The sequence below is a fragment of the Herpailurus yagouaroundi genome, unplaced genomic scaffold (assembly GCF_014898765.1).
Source record: "Herpailurus yagouaroundi ecotype Mexico unplaced genomic scaffold, PumYag 203, whole genome shotgun sequence".
In the NCBI taxonomy this organism is placed as follows: Eukaryota; Metazoa; Chordata; class Mammalia; order Carnivora; family Felidae; genus Herpailurus; species Herpailurus yagouaroundi.
In genome coordinates, this window is record NW_024412434.1 from 17,754,061 (window position 1) to 17,776,121 (window position 22,061).

The 22,061-nt window shown below is 40.8% G+C and overlaps 1 protein-coding gene across 2 annotated transcripts in view; it reads right to left on the bottom strand.

Annotated features, from left to right (window-relative positions):
• Positions 1-1,563: 1,563 nt before the first annotated feature.
• TMEM236 (transmembrane protein 236) overlaps positions 1,564-22,061 on the bottom strand; it is a 53,112-nt gene continuing 32,614 nt past the window's right edge. For both annotated transcript variants that reach the window (XM_040451295.1, XM_040451296.1), the window contains exons 3-4: positions 19,245-19,386; positions 1,564-2,333 (exon numbers count right to left, since the gene is read on the bottom strand). In XM_040451295.1, the coding sequence (XP_040307229.1) occupies positions 1,750-2,333; positions 19,245-19,386 (726 nt within the window). In that variant the 3' untranslated portion in view covers positions 1,564-1,749. The remainder of the gene's footprint in view (positions 2,334-19,244; positions 19,387-22,061) is intronic.

Below are 22,061 nucleotides of genomic sequence, written 5' to 3' on the forward strand. Positions count from 1 at the left end.
CAAAGAACTTACCCAAAGCCATAAAGCCAGAAGCTAAGCTTTTAAAGAAGCATAAACAGACCTCTTATAGTGGGAAGAAAACCCATAAAGCATAGGGGATCTGCGAGATTGGGGACTTTGACGGAGACAAGGGCTAGCATGCAAGTTCTGTTATCCATTCTTACCGTATTTGTTGCCACAGATCATTGAAGAGACTGGCTAGTTTGACACATTACTCTGCACACATAAGCCTCTCAAATCATTCTGGCAGCTGAATATCCACAAGTGTCACCAAGTCGTGAAGACAAATGATATAATTATGCGTCTAATTACTTCACATCAAGGCATTCAGTATATATTATCACATACAGCACAGATGCATTTGCTGTTGTGTTCATAACCTGAACTTCTAATTTTGAACAGGGTTGTGGGGCACCTGGGTGGCTCGGTTGGTTAAGTGTGGGACTTCATCTCAGGTCATCTTCTCGCCCTTTGTGATTCCAGCCCCACATTATGCTCCGTGCTGACGGCTCAGAGCTTAGGGCCTACTTCAGATTCTTGTCTCTCTCTCTCTCTCTCTCTCTCTCTCTCTCTCTCTCTCTCTGCCCCTCCCCCATTCATGCTGTGTCTCTCTCTCCAAAATAAATAAACATTAAAAAATGTTTAAACAGGGCTTGTGACTATTTTTATGATGGTATGAAATTCCACAAATAAAATATTCTTTGAAATCCACACTTTCAATTTATGGCCTCTTTCTATGATGAAACTTTAGGTGTTACTTCATTACATTTAACAATATGTATATTAGTACTTCAGTATGAGCAAAGGGCTATGCCTTAAACTGAACCAAACATCTGTTAAACTGAGTTGCTGTTTATGCTGAAATCAGTCAATTACATAAAAGTCGCTTGCCACAGCGGATTAAAGAACATAGTTCCATGTTTGAAGGAGACCTTAAAACTACAGCTCAAAAACATTTTTTAATAAATGTTTTATATCTCTTTAAAAATGCCTATTTATTTATTTTGAGAGAGACAGGGAGGGCGAGCAGGGGAGGGGGAGAGAAGGAGGGAGGGAGAGAGAGAGAGAGAGAGAGAGAGAGAGAGAGAGAGAGAGAGAGAGAAAATCCCAAGCAGGCTCTGCACCGGCAACATAGAACCCAATACGGGACTGGAGATCATGAACTGTGAGATCATGACCTGAGCCGAAACCAAGAGTTGGACGCTTAACCAACTAAAGTCATCCAGGTGCCTCTACCGTTCAAATTTTTTCAAGTAGAATCTAAAACTTATTCAATAACATCAGGTATATTTTCTAAAAAAAATAGTTCTATCTAATTCATTCTTGCAAAGCTGTTTAATTTATATAAATGATAAAAATGTCATTCTTGGACTTAGTGGGAAAACGTTCTAATTTTTTTAAGGCTTTAATGAAGAGTGTTTTTAGAAAAAGTGCAGTATACATAGCTAACTAAAATTACTAACATTTTCTAGAGATCCAGGTGAGTTAACTTATAAGAATAAAACGTTGCTTAAATTTAACATCAGTTGAATATACTTTTCAAAAAGCGATAAGCTACCCTTATAAAAACAGTTTATTCTCTACAACATATTCCTCATTTCTTTCCATAGGACAAAAATTTATACCTCTGAGCTGTCATCACAGAGCCCAACGTGGGGCTCAAACCCATGAGCTATGAGATCATGACCTGAGCCGAAGTCAGATGCTTAACCAACTGAGCCACCCAGGTGGCCCTATTCCATTTTCTTTTTAAAATGAAGACATTTCAAAGGTAGAGAAAGCTCTGAATTTGGATAAGTAATTGAAGTAAACATGAGAGAGAGTCACTAGTATGTTTTTACAAAGGCCCAATACGGGTGTGATAGTTCCCAGGGCAATGATTAAACTAAGTCTAATAAAAATAAAGGGTAAGTCTTGGAGAAAGACGCCCAGGGAATTCTGAAGAGGGTTCTGAGGAGTTAATATCATCCGAAGGAGAGAAATAAAGCTGAATATGTAGACTGGGTACAGCCAGCCTGACTTATACACAGCAGGGTGGCCAGCCACGCGCACCATTTCTATGGTGTCAGACCACAGCAGAAAGCTCCACAGGATGATCTGGGCACGGTAGTCCTGATGGGACATGGTTCCCAGGATTCCCGAGTGGAAGGAGGGCTCCTGGGGTTCTCCCAGCACTGGAGCGGGGCTCTGTGTGCTTTGTCCCCATGGCTGTGATGCCTCGGTCCTCCTGGCTGGCTGCGGAGACGAAGTATTTTCTTCCTTTTGCTTCACTTGGTCCATCACGGTGTTTACTTGGTGCAAAGTGGTTGTACAGACATATCTAACTTCATTACCTGCAAGAAATTAATTGATTCATGGCCATTTAAAATTTTTTTTAAATTTTATGTAAATGAAAATTGTATTTCAACTTTATGTAAATTTTTAAATTTCAGTTTTTTAGTTAAATTTAAAATAAGATAAAATTGTAAGACTTCTCTTTCTGAGGTCTGTTTTACACACATAACTTCAGATAACAATAGGTACCATAATGACAGAAAAAGGTTATGTTTTTGTATTTTTCTAGATATGGATCCCAAGTCAGTTTTATCATTTCACAGTACCAGCCATTTTTGGTTACTGAGCTAAGCACTTTCACATATAATCTCACTTAATCCTCAGAAAAAAATTGAGAAATAGACATTACTATCCCATTTTATAAATATAGAAAGCATACAAGAGGTTAAATGACAACGGAATTCAAATACACAGTTAGTAATGAGCAGGGCTGGAATTCACACCCAGATTTGTTTGACCCCAAGTGACAACCTCTCAACTTTATGGCTGCTATCACCTGCCTAGAGGCAAAACATCATGTGCTAATTATAAAACATGCAAATATCATAAAATCAAAGTCCAATGGTCCAACGTTGTCATTTTTTTATAAGAAGGCCACAGGGATCACTACAGCTCAGATGTCCGGCCTTGGAGTTTGGTGCTAAGAGGGAATGTTTAACCAATGTGCTAGTGAAGGGTGCCACTCTGAACCCCGGTTTGTTTGTTTTTTAATTTTTTTATGTTTATTTTTGCGAGAGACAGAGCATGAGCAGGGGAGGGGCAGAGAGAGAGGCAGACACAGAATCGGAAGCAGGCTGCACGCTCTGACCTGTCAGCACAGAGCCCAACGCAGGGCTCGAACTGAAGACCTGTGAGATCATGACCTGAGCCGAAGTCAGACACTTAACAGACTGAGCCGCCCAGGTACCCCTGAATCCCATATTTTTTTAAGTTTCTCTTTCCCCAAAGTTTTTGAAACAGTCAGTGTAATTGGCTAGACTAAAGCAGTTTGTTTGTGGACGCAAGGCTATGCCTGATCAGTGCAACGCTCATTTGAATAAGTAGGATATTTTCTCATGAATATCACATTGTGCATGTGTTTGTGCGCACGTGTGCACATTCACGCATGTGCCTTTCTGTGCGCACGTGGGTGTTGAGGTTGGGGAATTATGAAGGGATCCTCAAATCTCAAGACCTACTACCAGTATTCATGATGGTTTTTAGACATGAAAGGTGTAGCATATTATTTTTCAAACATTTATCTAGTTAAGCACCATTTTTTCTTTTTTTTTTACTAAGAATTTATCTGGTCTTAAGGAAAGATTGCCAACATGCTGAGCTGTCATATTACTTGATAAGACAAAATTTAAAGGAGTCATTAGACTTCATAGCTCTAAGGGTTAAAGACATGAAGTCAATAAAAATTTGTTGAACCATATTGAGGTGAAAACATTTTAAAAGAGATAACTTATTATGATTAATGACTAATAAAATATTTGATAACTTTAAATAGGAGTTGTTTAAAGGACAAACCTCGGTTTCCTTTATATATAACTAACTACTTTAAAATTTTAAGTGTGAATTGAGTAAATTGATAAACTAAAAAAAAATCTAAATTCTTGATAAAATATTATTTACTTTTTTTTTAACATTTATTCATTTTTTTTAAAGGCTTATTTATTTTTTTTTCAACGTTTATTTTTATTTTTGGGACAGAGAGAGACAGAGCATGAATGGGGGAGGGGCAGAGAGAGAGGGAGACACAGAATCGGAAACAGGCTCCAGGCTCTGAGCCATCACCCCAGAGCCCGACGCGGGGCTCAAACTCACGGAGCGCGAGATCGTGACCTGGCTGAAGTCGGACGCTTAACCGACTGCGCCACCCAGGCGCCCCAACATTTATTCATTTTTTGAGAGACAGAGTGCAAGTGGAGGAGGGGCAGAGAAAGAGGGAGACAGAACCTGAAGCAGGATCCAGGCCCTGAGCTCTCAGCACGGAGCCTGAAACAGGGCTCAAAGCCACGAACCATATGATCATGACCTGAGCGGAGTTCAGAGGCTGAACCGATTGAGCCACCCAGGCGCCCCCATTTACTTCTGATATGAATCACTTATAAATAAATGATGGCACCTTTAGAAATTTCTTTACCAAGTTTAGATGACAGTAGCATGAATGAGTATCACTTTAATAAATAATAGTCAAGTAAGAAAGAAAATTATATACTAATTACTATTATTTTAATATTGCTAAAATTTGGGGCACCTGGATAGCTCACTTGGTTAAGTGCTGAATGTGGCTCAAGTCAGGGTCTCACCATTTGTGAGTTCAAGCCCCATGTCAGGCTCTGTGCTGACAGCTCAGAACCTGAAGCCTGCTTTGGAATCTGTGTCTCCCTCTCTCTCTGCCTTTGCCCTGCTCATGCTTTCTCTCTGTCTCTCAAAAATAAATGAAAAACGTTAAAAAAAATCCTAAAATTATCTTTTTTTAAAACTCAGATGCCCACTGGCATCAATTATACCTCTCATTTTACAAAAGAAAAAACTTACATGGAAATTATGTTTCTTAGAGTATGTCATGTCCTGGAGAACTCTCCTTTAAATAGATAAAACTGTCTGAATGGAAATTCATATTCCTCTGTCAACATAAATAGTGCAGTGTATAATTTAGACTTTTGAGGATGGCTGTAACTTCAGCATCGTATCAATGCCAGGAAGTGGCAATCTTAGACGTGACACATGAACATTTTTAAACAGTAAGAATCTTAATATCTGTGGGAGCCATGGGAGGAACAATGAATTCTTAGCTAGAGTTCCTTTAAAAAAAAAAATTTTTTTTTTTTCTTCATTCTGAGAGGGGGGAGGTGGGGCAGAGAGAGAGGGAGACAGAATCCCAAGCAGGCTCTGCACCGTCAGCACAGAACCCGACATGGGGCTTGAACCCATGAACCGTGAGATCATGACCTAATCTGAAATCAAGAATCGGATGCTCAAGTGACTGAGCCACCCAGGCGCCTCAAGAGTTCATTTCTAATAAAATACGAAGGTCCCAGTCCATGTGTGTTTGGCGAAATTGGGCTGGGAGCTTCCTATCTCTCTAACCTCAACAGAGACTAGGTTATAGTTAGGGGTACAGGGACTCTGTTGTCCTCTTTCCACGTGAGAAGAACTACAACTGTCCGCTGGAGAGCTCTGCTGGCCTCCCAGAAGGGAAGGTGGTGTTGAAGAAGCCAAGGCACTGTATGGTCCTAAGAGCAGGACAACAGATTTGCCCCCGAGCAACGTAAACTTGCGTGTACCCAATACTATTCCTTTTGGCTCAGTGATTAGTTTCCCCCCAAATTACTATTTTTTTAAATTTCTGCTTACAGCTAGAATTCTTTTGTTGCTGTTAGTGTTCTACTGTGGGCAAAACGACACATATTTTGGCAAAATCCATAAAAGATACAAGCACGAAGAAAGAGATCGACTCGCTTTCTTAGAGGCTGACATTTCCCTGTAAAAAGAGAAAGTGGCATCCATTCTGTGTCATTCCCTACATCCAATGCCAGTTGCCAAAGAACTTTTTGCCTTCACTGCACAAGCTGAAGAGTTAAGAAAATGTAATTTTGATCACAGATAAATGTTTAAGTGGCTAGCGCACATCCGTTTTACTTGATTCTTTACACTGATGTATTTCTATTTCTTTTGTTTGTTTTTATTTATTTTTGAGAGAGAGAAAGAGAGACACAGCACGAGTGTGGGAAGGGCAGAGAGAGACACACACACACGGAATCCAAAGCGGGCTCCAGGCTCTGAGCTGTCAGCACACAGCCCGATGCAGGGCTCGAACCCACGAACTGCAAGATCAACACAGGAGCTTAACCGAGGGAGTCACCCAGGCGCCCCGATGTCTTTCTTTTTCCAACTTGTTTCTCAAAAGGTTTGGATAGCTTACAGGGAAAACCTAAGAACCACATAACAAGTCAGTAGGGAAGGATTTTCTAAAGTGAGCATGTATCCAGAGAATAGAAAAGAAATAAAAGAAGAGAGAATCATAAGGAAAGACGCCTAAAAACATGACGGGAATGAGGCTGATACTAATAATGCACGAGTCAGGCTCCCAATCATCTGTTATGAGCAGACAGATTATGTAGAGTCCTGTACCAAGCTTCAAATGGGCATAGAGAATGATGCAGCAACTAATGTGGGGAGTTCCACCTTCACCATGCTGTTACTTGTGATCACATCAATCAATACAGAAGCATAAAATGTGGCAGGAAAGTAGGGAAAGAGTCCAAATGTCCCTCGACTAACAAATGGGTAAAGAACATGTGGTACGTATATACGATGGAGTATTACTAGGCAATCAAAAAGAAGGAAATGATTTCACTCATATGTGGGATTTAAGAAACAAAACAGATGAGCAAAAGGGAAGGGAAGCAAAAATAAGATCAAAACAGAGAGGGAGACAAACCACAAGAGACTCTTGAGTCCAGAGAACAAACTGAGGGTTGCGGGTGGGGGTGGGGGAGAGATGGGCTAAATGGACGAGGAGCATTAAGGAGGACACTTGTTGGGATGAGCACTGGGTGTTACATGTAAGTGACGACTCACTAAGTTCTATTTCTGAAATCATTATTAAATTATATGGTAACTAACTTGGATTTAAATGAAAATAATAAAAAATAAATAAAAATAAATCAATAAAATGTGGCAGGGCTTTAAAAGGAAGGTCAGTTCTTTGATGAGAGACTATCCTATGGATCTGCGTGAGACTGGAGGTCTGGAAGGTTCAGCTGAGAAGTGACAGTTAAGCAGAGACCTGAAGGATAGGTAGGAATGAATTAGGTGAAGAATGTAAAAAAGAACTTTCTAGATAGTAGAAAGAGCATGTGTAAAGATCTTTCAGCCAGAATCATTGAAAGAGGGAAAGTTTCGTAAGGAGTTGGGGAGGCAGAGAGGGAAGAAGAGGAGAGTTCTAGAAACCTAGTAAGTGCTCTCTACCTACCAGACACTGTTTTAAGCCCTTTTAATGCATTAATTCATTAAATCCGTAGAAAAATTCCCACCTTAAAGATGAACAAACTGAGGCACAGGGAGATTAGCAATTGTTTCCAAGGTCACACAGCTAGCAAGGAGGGAGATCAGAACTTGATCTCTTAGCTACACTATCAGTGGCAGAGTCAGACTATGTGGCACCTTATGGGCCATGCTAAGGGGTTTAGACTTTCTTCTAAGCTAAACGGAAAACTGCTGAAGAGATGGAGAGTGGAAGGCAGAGGAACCAGAAAGGACATGGAGACATCAGCAAAGAGGATCTCAAGGCCACTGAGGCAGCTGTTGTGAAATGAGACTGTTATTCCACTCACAGCAACCAGAAAATCAAATTAAACAACTATTCAGAAAAAAATAAGACTAATCTTGATTAACAGTCCCCAAAGTCTATTTTTTTTAAAAAAATTTAATGTTTATTTTTGTGAGAGAGAGACAGAGCATGAGCAGGGAGGGGCAGAGAGAGAGGGAGACACAGAATCCGAAGCAGGCTCCAGGCTCTGAGCTGTCAGCACAGAGCCCGATGTGGGGCTCGAACTCATGAACCGTGAGATCATGACCTGAGCTGCAGTCAGGTGCTTAACCAACTGAGCCACCCAGACGCCCCACCCAAAATCTATTTTTCCTGAGAGAAAAGTGTTCTAGAGAAAGTGAAATGCTAATGATTTAGACATAACATTTCGAGAAAAAAAATTTAGCAAATAAGAAAATTAATAGTCATTACAAATATTTTAAAGCATATTAAGTACCACAAAGTACTTTTCGTCACAGTCTTGGAGACAAAGGGAAAAAATGTAATAAATTAAAATACAAACAGGGCACTTACATACATCATTATTTTGACACTGTCTATGGACTAAGCTCAACTGCACTATGTATAGTTTGCTTCCTTTGAGCAGCACATCTGAGGTCTGGAAGACAAGCGAGCAACTTTATGGCCAAGTAATAAATGATGAAACTCAGCGCCCACCTCACAGGGTGGTTATGAGGCCTGAACAAGTCAATATTCATAAAACATTTAAAATAGCGCCTGACACATAGAAACAGCCGTGTGTGTGTTCCATATACCAAATGTAGCGGCGCCTGGGTGGCTCAGTCGGTTAAGCATCCAACTTTGGCTCAGGTCATGAACTCACGGTTTGTGAGTTCGAATCTCGCATCGGGCTCTGGGCTGACAGCTCAGAGTCTGGAGCCTGCTTCTCTTTCTGCCCCTCTCCTGTTTGTGCTCTGTCTCTCTCTCTCAAAAATAAATAAATGTTAAAATATGTATATATATAATATATATAACATATTATAAATTAATGTAGCAATCACTAAATAATGAGTTACAATGGAACAGAAATGAATTAAATGAATTAGAATAGAACATAAAATATCAGAATACAGTAAATAGTAAAAGTGATCACAGTTTGTTAAACTTTGGTTATAGTTACACTGTTACTGTTACCCACTGTCCTGTTGATCGGGGGCGGGGGAGGGGGCTGTCAAAAAGTTTGAGAAACTGTGTCACACTACAGAGCCTTAACAAGGTCAAAGGTTTAATTTGCATACTTGCCTGTTCGGATCACAATGAATCAAAATGCTACCCCACAGATATATCCTAGGCAGGCAGAGACAGCTTGCAATATCTAATGAGCCAATCGTATGCATCTCTTCCCAATTCCATGGTCAGGGGTCAGTGACGTCACCTTGGTAGCTTGGAATTGGTCGCGGAAGGAATACTTACACCAGATACGTTGGCGAATGGTACAAAGCAGGGCTTTTCCCTACCCCTACTGGAAGGACAGCTGTGTCAACACTGACCAGCCTACTCCTATCTGTGTTCCAAATGGTATGCAAATCTTCACCAAATAATAATTCATAATAATAACAAATTCAAGACAAATATTCAAACCATCATCAATTCTGGAAGAGCCCAGGGACTGTTCTTTAGAAAAAGCATTGTACTGTTTTCCAGTACATTCAAAAGCCCTATTCATTGCCAGTTCCCTGCCTGGCATGGGAACAAATAAATGTATCATTTCTGGATTTTTAGGCAATGTAAAGTATTAAGAAAATTCTTTTGTCTAAAGCAGCTGGAAGGCTGGATAGGTTAAAGACCATCTTCCCCTCCATTATTAGTTCAAAGACTCATCTGGATAAGACATATATATTATATATAATAATGTAACAATGAATCATTACAGTATATTAATTATATGGACAATTATAAGTATATAATATGTACCAATATACAATTATATATTATACAAATATTGAATATATTTCAATAAAACAAATAGCAAAGTAAAATGCTAAAAAGCATATAGTTATCTTATTTCCAAATATAAATAATTCTAGACTTTGAAATGGTTTGAAATGCCTGTACTAGTAAGCACCTGAGTAGAGACCAAAGCTTGGAATCCCAGCACGAACCCAAGCCGGGTGACAAAAATGAACACATAGGGGAATGAGCCTGTTTCTGGACTTCAGAGCACTCCCTCTGCCTTAATTGTGTGCATTTGCTAGTGAAGTTTATTGATGTGCTATTCTATCCACTAAACTGCCAGCTCCATGAAAAGAGAGGCTGTTTTCACTCCCCACTGTACCCCTAGGACCTGGCCGAGCAACTGGTATGTATGTAACAGATCCTCCATAAAGATTTGCTGTATAGAAGGCGGGAGACATTCCTGTTCTGGAGTCTGGCGACATAAGGGAGCAATGGGCATCCTGCTGGGGAAATCCACACCAAGGCGAGCAAGCCCAAACATGACAACGAGGCCTCCAAGCACACACCACCCTCCGTTCAACAGGAAGAAGGACTCCGGAGCCCTGCACAAGGTCTTCCATGAAGACTGCTGTCTGGCCCGGGTCCTGGAGAGAGCACTTCAAGCGAGCCCACACGACTGATTCAGCTAAGGAGCTCTGGAGGATGTTCGGAGGTCCTGGCAGCCCGGGCACCTGAGCAGCTCAGGTGTGAGAGAAGACGTCACATGGCTTTTGGGCCCAGGAGCCGCCGGTGCGACGTGTCCCCTGCATCGCCCAGCGGGACTGGGGCACACATCAGCGGGAGACAGCAAAAGCAGCAGCCGATTCAAGACATTTCAAAGGGTTCCCAGGCACCGGCAGGGGCAGGAGTCACCAGTCAGAGGACAAAAATGCTGGGGCGCCTAGGTGGCGCAGTCGGTTAAGCGTCCGACTTCAGCCAGGTCACGATCTCGCGGTCCGTGAGTTTGAGCCCCGCGTCAGGCTCTGGGCTGATGGCTCAGAGCCTGGAGCCTGTGTCCGATTCTGTGTCTCCCTCTCTCTCTGCCCCTCCCCCGTTCATGCTCTGTCTCTCTCTGTCCCAAAAATAAATAAACATTGAAAAAAATTTAAAAAAAAAAAATGCCGATGTGTGCTTCCGAGAAGAATGGGGTTTGTGAGTTCACAGGAAACACACTAAGAACACCACCCCCGGCCAGAAACAGGGGGACTTGGGGTTCTAAACTAGCGGACCCACAGCAAAATGGTGCTCCATATAAAGGACCCTATGATGTAAACACAAAACGACCAAGATTTCTGCACATTATGCAGACCGTCGGCTCAACAACCTATTTTACTCTATTCACTCCAAGACAAGGAAATCTAGAACTTGGAAAACAGTGACCTGTACCTTTACTTTCAACCTTGAGCCATAACATTTGCTGATTAATAATGATATGAGGAACGGGTCTTGGTACTAGGACACAGTAATGCATGCTGAATTCTTCATGTTCCCCTTATTTCTATCAGCCTCCCTAAAATACTTACTCAGGAAAAATCTCTTGCAACTCTCAAGAGTCTCACTTTGTATACTAAAATTGTTCATCTGGGGGGGGCCCCTCCCCGCCCCGTGCAGGAAGAAAGTACCGATTAAATGCCAAATTGTTACAATCATGTAAAGCTGTCCTAATCAAAGGGTCACCATGTGACAGCACTTGATGTCCTACGTCTTTTGGCACGAGGATGGCTACAATATAGTCTCTGGACTGATACACACTGACCTAATCCTGACAGCTGGTACTTCATTAGAAGGTATAAATCAGAAATTCTACCCTTCTCTCAGGCCGGTCTGGTAAATAGCTACTTGTTTCTGAAGAAGGCAGGGAAAATCCTAGAACTAACTTACTTTTCTGAAACTTCCTTATTCTAAATAGCAAACGGAGGGTATGAAAGGAAACAGTTCCCCTCCTTGGCATGGCCCCGAAACACAGTGTTCCTCATACGTACTCTCTAAACACATTGCAAAACACATTATGGAAGCCCAGCTCACACGCGGGGCTCATATTGTATAATAAGCTTTTTCTTAAAAAGAAACAAAGGGGAACTCAAAGTGCCATTCATTTTATTCAGAGAAAAGCAGCATCCTTCCCCCGCCCCCCCCCCCTTGATTGTCTGTGGCATCTCTTATATTCCTTTTGGTTAAAGTGTTGAGCTCCATTTTGAGGGAATCTGGAAATTTGGATCTGGGCTCTCAGCTTTGAACTCACTATATGTCACATTTCCCAATACTTCCTACAACCAGGGTCTCTCAGACAGGGTGGGTATCTATTTGTGAAGCTTTTAAAAATTACGGATGCCAGACCTTAAACTAACCTCGCGTGTACAAGTATGTTCACAGGCGGTCCATGATTCACTGGAAATAGCTTAGAAGGATGAAACTCATCACCGTCATTCATTTAAGAAATTGTGTTAACTCAGTAAGAAGGAATAACTAAGAAAGTAATAGGTCCTTCCTTTTCCTCCTTCCATTCCTGCTCTATAGACTCCTAAACCTGGCTCAGTCCTCCAGTTCCATCTTTTCTACCATCAATGCCCAGATTTCTCAGGATCATTGAAGAAATGATCCTCATAATGGAAGAATGAGCGACTCATAATCTCGAGTGGTCCCAGGACAAATTCCCGGTTTCCCCTCTTCACTGAACCCTAAGCTTCTGTCATCCTTCCATCCCCCTGTCCTTGACCTTGAGCAGTTATTCCAAACCTTACCCATTCTGTTACAGATTCTCTCCCTCTGTCCCTCCACACTGCTCTCTGCAGGTAACTTTGCTTCCTAGTTCACAGTTCCTAGTTAAGGCTTTCAGGCATTAACAGGTATAAACAGCCCCTGCTTGCTTTCTGCCTACACATTAAATCATAGTCACAAGTCTAAATCACCTGGGGGGCTTTGAAGACCACATGTGTCTGGCCCTACGCCTCCCCCCCACCAAAATTATGATTTTAATTATCTGGGGTTCAGTCTGGGAGTTAAAAAATTTTCAAGTCTCTTAGGTGATTCGAATGGGCAGCCAAAGTGAAAACCAATGTTCCTAATTGGGGCTACACACCAAGAATCCAATGAGGTTTTGTTTTTAAAAATCTAAGCGCGTCCGGGGCACCTGGGTGGCGCAGTCGGTTAAGCGTCCGACTTCAACCAGGTCACGATCTCACGGTCCGTGAGTTCGAGCTCCGCGTCAGGCTCTGGGCTGATGGCTCAGAGCCTGGAGCCTGTTACCGATTCTGTGTCTCCCTCTCTCTCTGCCCCTCGCCCATTCATGCTCTGTCTCTCTCTGTCCCAAAAATAAATAAACGTTGAAAAAAAAAATTAAAAAAAAAAAAAATCTAAGCACGTCCAAGTCCCAACCTGATTCAGTTTATCAGGTGTTGCTATGATTGGCATGGACATTTTTAAAGTGCTCTATTAAGTCCTTTCTTCATGTTGGAAATGCCAGAAGAAATGGACAGAAATACAACAGAGGCAGGGGTCTAAAAGCTTTGCCAGATCAAGGGAAGAAATACACTGATTATCATTTCTGAATGATTGGGTGCGTGTAAATTAATGAGTTTATTATATCCTACAGAGAATCCAACTTCTTTTCTTTATGAAACACTTACATGTGAAAAAGTTTTGAGAAAATATTCAGTAAATATTTATATCACCTTGGAGTGAGAAAAATACTTTTAAAGCATAACACCATAGACAGACTCCATCTGGGAAATAGTGACAGAATGGAGTGTGTCAAAATTAGAAATTTCCTGTATGAAAAAATTAAAAGGCAAGTAACTGAAATATATGCTACATATCTGACAGGCAAAATTTAATGGCCTTACTATTTACAGAACTCATGAACCAGGAGTAAAAACAACAACAAAAAAGAATAGACGTATCAACAGAAAAACAGATCAAGGACATAAATACATGAGTTTTAAAAATACAAACAGCTAAGAAATCCACGAGAAAATGCTCAACACAACTGCTATCTTAAGGAAATTATTAAAATAATAAGATACCGTTTTTGCCTATAACACTGGCAAAGATGAAAAGGGATAAATTATCCAAAGTTACAAGGTTGAGGAGAAACAGGTGTTTTCTTACACTGCTGTTTAGATGCTAAGCAGGGCATTCTTTAGAGGGGGTCGTTTGCTTGAAGGACACATATCAAAAGCCTTAAAGCTTGAATATACTTTGAGCCAGAAATTGCAACACCTAGGCATTTAACCTAAAGAAGTAATTATCTAGGCTGCTGAGGTCCTGTGGCCCTTGGCCCAGGTGTCTGGGTATTAAGAACACTACACAGTAGGAACTGGACCGGGGCCACCGCGAGCAGATTTATTTGAAAACCTTACGCTGCCAACATCGTACCTGGCACCTCTTACTGATGTGTGACAGTGGAAACCACCTCGTGTGCAGCGCTCTGATGTTTTCCGCCCAAATAGCCTGTCGATCTCACTTCTAGCAAGTCGTCTCTGTGCACATACCCCCAAGGCAGCCAAACCATCGTGCTACGCCCGTTTGTAAAATCCCCTATGAAGGGCCCCCCTCTGCATTCGTCTGCATGTGCAGCCAGCCCACAATAGTCCTGTTTCTTCTGGCAAGTGTCATTGCCAAGGAGTCTGGGCATGTGCAGATGCTCAGGGTCTTCCGAGGACACTCTGTGGTCATCCAGTGACAGTTAACTCTCTCTGTCCCCGGCCTCTGCTTGGCCGGTCACCTCGGAGTGGCTTGTCACTCACACACACAGCACCGGGTCCCCCAGACACCGACCACCTGCACCAGCCATGCCTGTGCGCCCATACATATGGCTCACCCCCAATGCTCGACTCAAACCACATCATCCTGCTCATTCTCACCACATCCTTCTCCTTTTTTTTCTGCAACCCTTTTTACTTCTGAACAAGAGTCATAGAACAGTTGTTAAAAACCAGGAAAAAAGAAAATCTAGTTGTCCAACAACAGGGTTAGTTAAAAACTCATGGCTAAATGAGTCACGGTTCATTAATACAACGGGATACTATTCAACTAATAAAAAACGATGATACCACCACATATTTTTAAGAAAAAAAGATACAAAATAGGTTTCCTTGAGTCAAGCATGCCCCTGATGATGGTATCAGCTATCAGTCTGTAGTTTATAGAATCCTGGTGGATTTCCATTTTCTTCTTTTTTTGCTTATGAGTATTGGACGATCTTTTAAAATAAATATGTATTTGGGGGAAACAGAAAACGTTAGAAATAAAACAATTTCAAACTGGAATATTAAAAAATGGATCTGGTTTTTCATACGTATTGAGCCTCAAAACCTGTGTGTGCCCCACCAGGTTGGGTTTGCTCTATCTGCATTGCTGTAATGTGGTGTATGTTAGCGTGTTGTGTAGCATTGTATCATATCCCCAAAACAGCAGCCGTCACAAGACCTTGGATGAGGGTGCACTTGGTCTCTGGGTAGGGCAGCATCATGATTCTCAGGGAGCCATGGGCTGGAGAAGTAGGGAATTGGCCACCTGAATTACCGTACTGCCCTGTACCGAAAGCTACAGCTTATGCATCTAAATGAGGTCCAAGATTAATGGTTTTCAGACATTTAGCAGAAGAACCATTTTTTTTTTTTTTTTTTTTTTCCCAAATGAAATCTGACACAAACCAATGCTGTGCCGATGTGGTTCAGGTAGGAATTGGAGCACCAGTGACTCTGGTTAAGCTTCCCCTTTCTGCCCACGGACCCCTACAAATCCGCTCCGTAGGTTTCCAAAGTTTACTACTTGAGAAACAAACAGTGGCTGGCTTTAAGAAGGCAGCTTTCACCTCAACAATAGATTTTTCCATTCAGACTGTGAAATCCAACTGGTTATTTTTGCCAATTTATTACATGCAGTCCTGAGTTTCTTTTTTTTTTTTTTTTTTAATTTTTTTTTTCAATGTTTATTTTTGGGACAGAGAGAGACAGAGCACGAACGGGGGAGGGGCAGAGAGAGAGGGAGACACAGTTTCGGAAACAGGCTCCAGGCTCTGAGCCATCAGCCCAGAGCCCGACGCGGGGCTCGAACTCACGGACCGCGACATTGTGACCTGGCTGAAGTCGGATGCTTAACCGACTGCGCCACCCAGGCGCCCCTGCAGTCCTGAGTTTCTTAAGGCCCAATCTTCCTTCTGTGTAGAAAGCCTTCTTCACCATATCTGCCTAAACTCCTACAAATCCCAGATATTCCCTTTAGTATTTTTCTGACCTCCGACACCTTAGATAAAATGAAATATTTCTTCACATGTAGCCCCATAGTACTTTAACTATGATACTCTATTCTACCACTTATAACATGGTGCTTGAGGCAGGCTTAGGCTGTTCAAGTGAGTCCCTACAGGTAGAACTGAAACTTTGCATCCAACCATTGACTTGTTTGTGTGTCCGTTTGCATTCGCGGGTTTTTATGGAGGTTAAGGAATCTCTGGGTGGGGGCAAAGGGAACCTAATAGTGATCATGATTTGGGGTTCAGACAATATAGATTAAGAATGATGTAAGGAGAAACTAGGATATTTCCTGGGAGGCAAGTCATAGCAGGACGAAAAGTGTTTAGGACACAGAGTCAGGCAAGAGTGGTGGGAAAACAGTGGGCCAAGTTGTTTGTGTGTAACGATGATGAATGGAAAAAAAGCAGGAGCGATGGAATATTCAGCAGTCTGGACCAATAAATGAGACCACAGGAGACTCACCTCAGTTCTGGGAGAGGGAACAATATGGAAGAGGAAGAAAGATGGGGGCCCAGTCATTCACTGGTTGGGACTGAGCTAACAAAATTCAAATAGAAATACCCACACACTAATATGAGCTGGGGACATTCAGGCGATACACTGTATTCTTACTATTTGTTCCCAAGACTGGGACTTGCCATTATTAGGTATGACGTCTGCGAGACTGCCATGCCTCAGAGACCTAGGTACCAGAAAATATTCCCGTGTGAGGCGCAGGCTATGTGAAATAATGCATGGACACGTTCTGACATGATCATCACTTGATACTGAGATATTTCAACTGGTAACAGAAAGTTAGTGGAAAGGCCTCCTTGATCCCGTTAAGACTGCTTTAAGCATGAGCACCTTTTTTTAAAATATAGAATAACTTGTATTTAAAATTTTAGTAAAGGCAAAGCTACACAAAGATCAAGCTTCTGTAGCTTGGAATTAAGGCGGATGGGATGGCACAAGGGGGTCCACAAATCCAAGCACTGCAGATTACCTTAGTTTCCTCTACTATAGGATCATGGCTGTTACAAGTTGACCGATGGGTATGCCTTTCAAACTCTCTGGACCGAGCACAATATATTACCTTTCCCAACCTTTTCCAAAGGGAGCCAAATGTTTTTAAAGCTCGTTCACCACCCACCCCTACCCAACCTCTTGGATTCTAAAGTACCACATGCAACAACAGCATATTTCTAGCCTACTGGTTTATGTTCAGACTTATGTATTACAATTCACATGTTTATGACTTTATGTATTAAGTTCCAGAGGATAAATGATAACACTCCCTAAATTCAAAGCTCACATAATCCATTTTGTTAGTATGCATGTTTAAAATGACTAAAGGGGACTATTTGAGTTCAAAAGCTTGTACAAAAATTAAATGCATGTATAATTAATATTTGCAAAGGTGTTTTGAGTGAATGCTAGTTTTTTAAAGTGGGACGTTATTAAAGGGTAGAGCTATTCAACCAGACATTAGCCCGCTCAAGTTTGGGCAGTGAAGAGCTCAAGAAGGAGGCTCTTCAAATAAGAAAAAGCAATTGTATAAAACGTTCTTGGGTCTTATCTCCAAGACTGACTTCTTTGGGGTTTTCTTGTTTTAATGCTCAGTGTCATTGTCATTTCTGGATACAGAGAAAATTCTCCTTTAACAACCAAACTCATCACTTAAAATATAACTTGTTCCAAAAAATGTAACGTACATTTTTAATTTTAATTTTTTATTTCAGAGATAGAGCGAGAACAGGGGAGAAAAGCAGAGGGGGGGGAGAGAGAGAGAGAGAGAGAGAGAGAGAGAGAGAGAATCCCAAGTGGGCTTCACACTCAGCATGGAGCCCAATGCAGTGCTCGATCCCACCACCCTGGGATCATTACCTGAGCCAAACCAAGAGTCGGACTCTCAACCCACTGATCCCAGGTGCCCTTACATGTACATTTTTTTAAAAAGAGAATGTTCATGGGGCGCCTGGGTGGCTCAGTCGGTTAAGCGTCCGACTTCGGCTCAGGTCACGATCTCGCAGTTCGTGAGTTCAAGCCCCGCGTCGGGCTCTGTGCTGACAGCTCAGAACCTGGAGCCCGTTTCAGATTCTGTGTCTCCCTCTCTCTCTCTGCCCCTCCCCCGTTCAGGCTCTGTCTCTCTCTGTCTCAAAAATAAATAAACGTTAAAAAAAAAAAGAGAGAGAATGTTCACTAAGAACTTATACAGAATGTTCACATTAACATGGAAGGTTATTAACACGGAAGAGTTTTTAAAAACAATCCATTTTCAAGATAGGTTTGCATTGAGAAGGAATCTAGAGAAGTAGCAAACAAAGTGGCAATTCCCAAATCTCCTCAGTTTGAAATAAATACACTGGACTCTGGAGGGCAGATGTAACTTGAGGGTACCTTTTCCTCATTAGATGGCCACTAGCTGCCTGCCACTTTAGCTACCTTGTCACCTGTGTTATGTTAAACATAACAACCATCATCTCCCACCTAAGGACAAAGTGAAAAATATGAAGCTCAGAATCTCAGATTTCCTGGTGGCCTCCAACTCAGCTTTATTTTTCAATTTGAGGAGTAAGAGTGACCGGAAGGGTGGTGGCTCATGACCCATAAGTTATTCTCTGGTCTTTTCCTTCCTGGAGGTAGGAATCATCTCTATTACTCTCCAGAATTCCCCTGTGACTCACTCGCTTTAACCCATCCACCCCACCAGGAAGTGATTCGACAAAACCTACCCATTTCACATATAAAATCTTGGTCATCCAATAACGATAGCATACACATATTATAAATTAAGCACAGATACTATCACATGAAATTAAGTGAAAGTTGAAGAAATTTAAGACCAACTGAACAAAATATTCAATTAACAAAGTATCGTTTTTTGGTTTTTTTTTTAAGACCAACCTATATTTAGTTTTGACTGATCCCTTTGGAGGAATGTGGTATATCTTGGTTTTGGTAGTGTGATCTTTAGCCTTTTGACAATCTACAATTAAAGACACATAATTCTCTAGGACATAACTTCAGTAGTCACATTAATTTCTATCAAAGATATCCAAAACTATATTTATTCATCTAAACTGAAAGGTTTTAAGAAGGTTTCTAAAAATCTAAATCTATAATAATTTACTTAGATTATTTTCTTGCTAGAGTAAACATTAAGGTTTTTCTTATTAAATATTTGCTAAGTTTATTAATTTATCAGTACTACCAAAATACAAATAAGAATAACTATTTAGCTATCAAAGTAGTTTTTAAAATAATTATATTTAGATATCTTCATTTCTAATCTTCTAACTGTAATGTTAGAGGTAAGAAAAGGTATCATTAAACATGTCAACAGATAACTGGGCGACAGAAAGGTAAACAGTATGTCAAACTTTTAAAAATATTACATTTAAAAGAATACTTACAATTTTGCCACCTTCTAAGAGAATATATCCTGAGTTTTTCAATAATATCCACCACAATCAAGGAAGTCAGAACCAGAGAAACTGGCAGATCAGGTAAGGTATCAGGTAAGGTATCCGCAGAACCATTAATATTCTTTTGAACCTGTTTTCAGAAAACCATTTAGAAGCATTACTTCTTTTGTGCTGTCTTTGTTTAAAATTCTTTTAGGGGCGCCTGGGTGGCGCAGTCAGTTAAGCGTCCGACTTCAGCCAGGTCACGATCTCACGGTCCGTGAGTTCGAGCCCCGCGTCGGGCTCTGGGCTGATGGCTCGGAGCCTGGAGCCTGTTTCTGATTCTGTGTCTCCCTCTCTCTCTGCCCCTCCCCCGTTCATGCTCTGTCTCTGTCTGTCCCATAAATAAATTAAAAAAACGTTGAAAAAAAAATTAAAAAATAAAATAAAATTCTTTTAGTAGTCTGGAAGCAACATTAAATTAATTACAAAGACATTTACTAAAAGACTAGAAGCTTGATTTCCAGCTTTTCAGGTAATCAATCCCATTAGCTGTTGAAGGATTTGTAAACACGTAATAAAGATTCTTATCAATGGAAGAGCTTTCAGTTCAAGAGAGAGCTTGGTAAATATGCACCAAAATATAACAGCAGGCTCCTGGTAATGGTGAGATGGGCAATTTCTTCCAACCCTACTGCTAAGCAGAGCCTCTGAGAGTCCCTACGTCAAAGAATTAGGGGGATAGATATTGGAGTTCAGGGTCCTCCAAGAAGAGAGAGCCCAGGTAAACCCAGCCAGGTTTTGGGAGACTTCCTTCATCTGATTATGGTATCTACACAAAAACTTATGGCAAGCATCATATTAGTGGTGATATGTTAAGAGTTTTTCCTCTGAGATCTGGAAGATGACGAAAGTGCCACCATGATCAATTCTATGCAACACTGTACTAGAGGTCCTAGCCAGTGTAATGAAGCTAGAGAAAGAAATAAACACTGCAAGTATTGGGAAGAAAATAAATATATATCATTATTCATAGATTATATAATTGTATATGGGGAAAATCTCCATATGCAATAAAGGGAAAATGAGACTAAAAAAAAAAAAAATGATACTGCCAAAACAGAAGGCTTGAAATAGACCATGTATATATACAGAGTGATTTATAACAGAAGCAGCAGTGCAGAGAAATGCAGGAAGACAGACTTTTTAATAAATAGTGCTCAATGCATTGGATGCTATTTGGAGGTAAAAAACTGACTCCTTACTGCACAACATATACAAAAATTAGCTTCAGATGGATTGTGAATCTAAAAGAGAATGGCAGGAGCACCTCAGTGGCTCAGTTGGTTAAGTGTCCAACTTCAGCTCAGGTCATGATCTCATGGTTCATGGGTTCAAGCCCCACGTCGGGCTCTCTGCTATCAACGCAGAGCCCGCTTCAGACCTCCTGTCCCCTTCTCTCTCTGCCCCTTCCCCGCTTGTGCTCTTGCTCTCTCTCTAAAATAAACATTTTTAAAATTAAAAAAAGAAAAAGAAAAGAAAATGGTAAAACATATAGGCTTCAAAGTATAATATAGGGGAATAGCTTCAGGACTTTGAGGGTCAGATTCGCACTATGACAAAATCTCTTCAAGTTGCCAAAATTACTATCCATGGAAAAAAAAAACACTGGTAAATTGGACTATTTTAAATTAAGAACTCTTCACCCAAAATACCATTAAAATATTAAGTCACAAAGTGTGACTATATTTGCAATATATAAAATCACAAAGGGCTTGAGATCTGAATATATTAAAAACTTCTGAATTGATTTTAAAAAGATAAGTAACACGATAGGGAAAAAATGGCAAGATGAAAAAAGTGCTCAATTTCATTAATTTTTTAGATGTTTATTTATTTATTTATAGGGCAGGGGGAGCGGGCATAGAGAGAGAATCCCAAGTAAGCTTCATGCTGTCAGCGCAGAGCTCTTCGCGGGGCTTGATCTCACAAATTGTGAGATCACGACCTAAGCCGAGATCAAGAGCTTAACCAACTGAGCCACCCAGGTGCCCCTCAATTTCATTATATTGGGGAATGACAATTTAAAACTATAATGAGATTCAAGAATATATGCCCAACAGAATGGCTAAAAGACTTAGAATGTACGGTAGCTAGAATATGCAGCAACGGGTATGCTCATTCTCTGCTAGCGTTAAGTCTAAATTAGTAGAATCTCTTTGGGAAACTGGCATTTTCTGCTACAGTTGAACCTTTGACTATCTATGTCCCATCAGTTATACTCCTGCACATTAACTGAAATTCTTGCATATGTGCATCAAGAGACATACTCAAAGATGTTCACAGCAGCATTATTTATAATAGCCAAAACCGGAAACAACTGAAGTGGGCATCAGAGGCGGAAGTGATAAATAAATTGTAACATATTCATAAAATGAAATGAATGAATTCACTCCACAGAATGAAAACGATGGAATACCATTGTACACAAAAGCCTGAATGACCCACACTTGTGAAAAAAAGAAGCCAGACACATATTAGGTAGATAGAAGAGAGATAAATGACAGATATAGATAGAGAGAGAGATAGAAAGGTATATAATTTTATCTCCAATTATAAAAAATTCAAAAAAGACAAACCAATCTATGGAATTAGAAGTTAAGATAGAAATCATTGCAAAAAACATAGGGGTGGCTTTTAGGGAACTAGCAAAGCTTTATTTTTTGACCCTGAGTAGTGTTTACGCAGGGGATTGCTTTGTGGTATTACATTAATATTGTACATTGTATGTTTTATGCACTTTCTGATTTGTGTGTCACGCTTGAG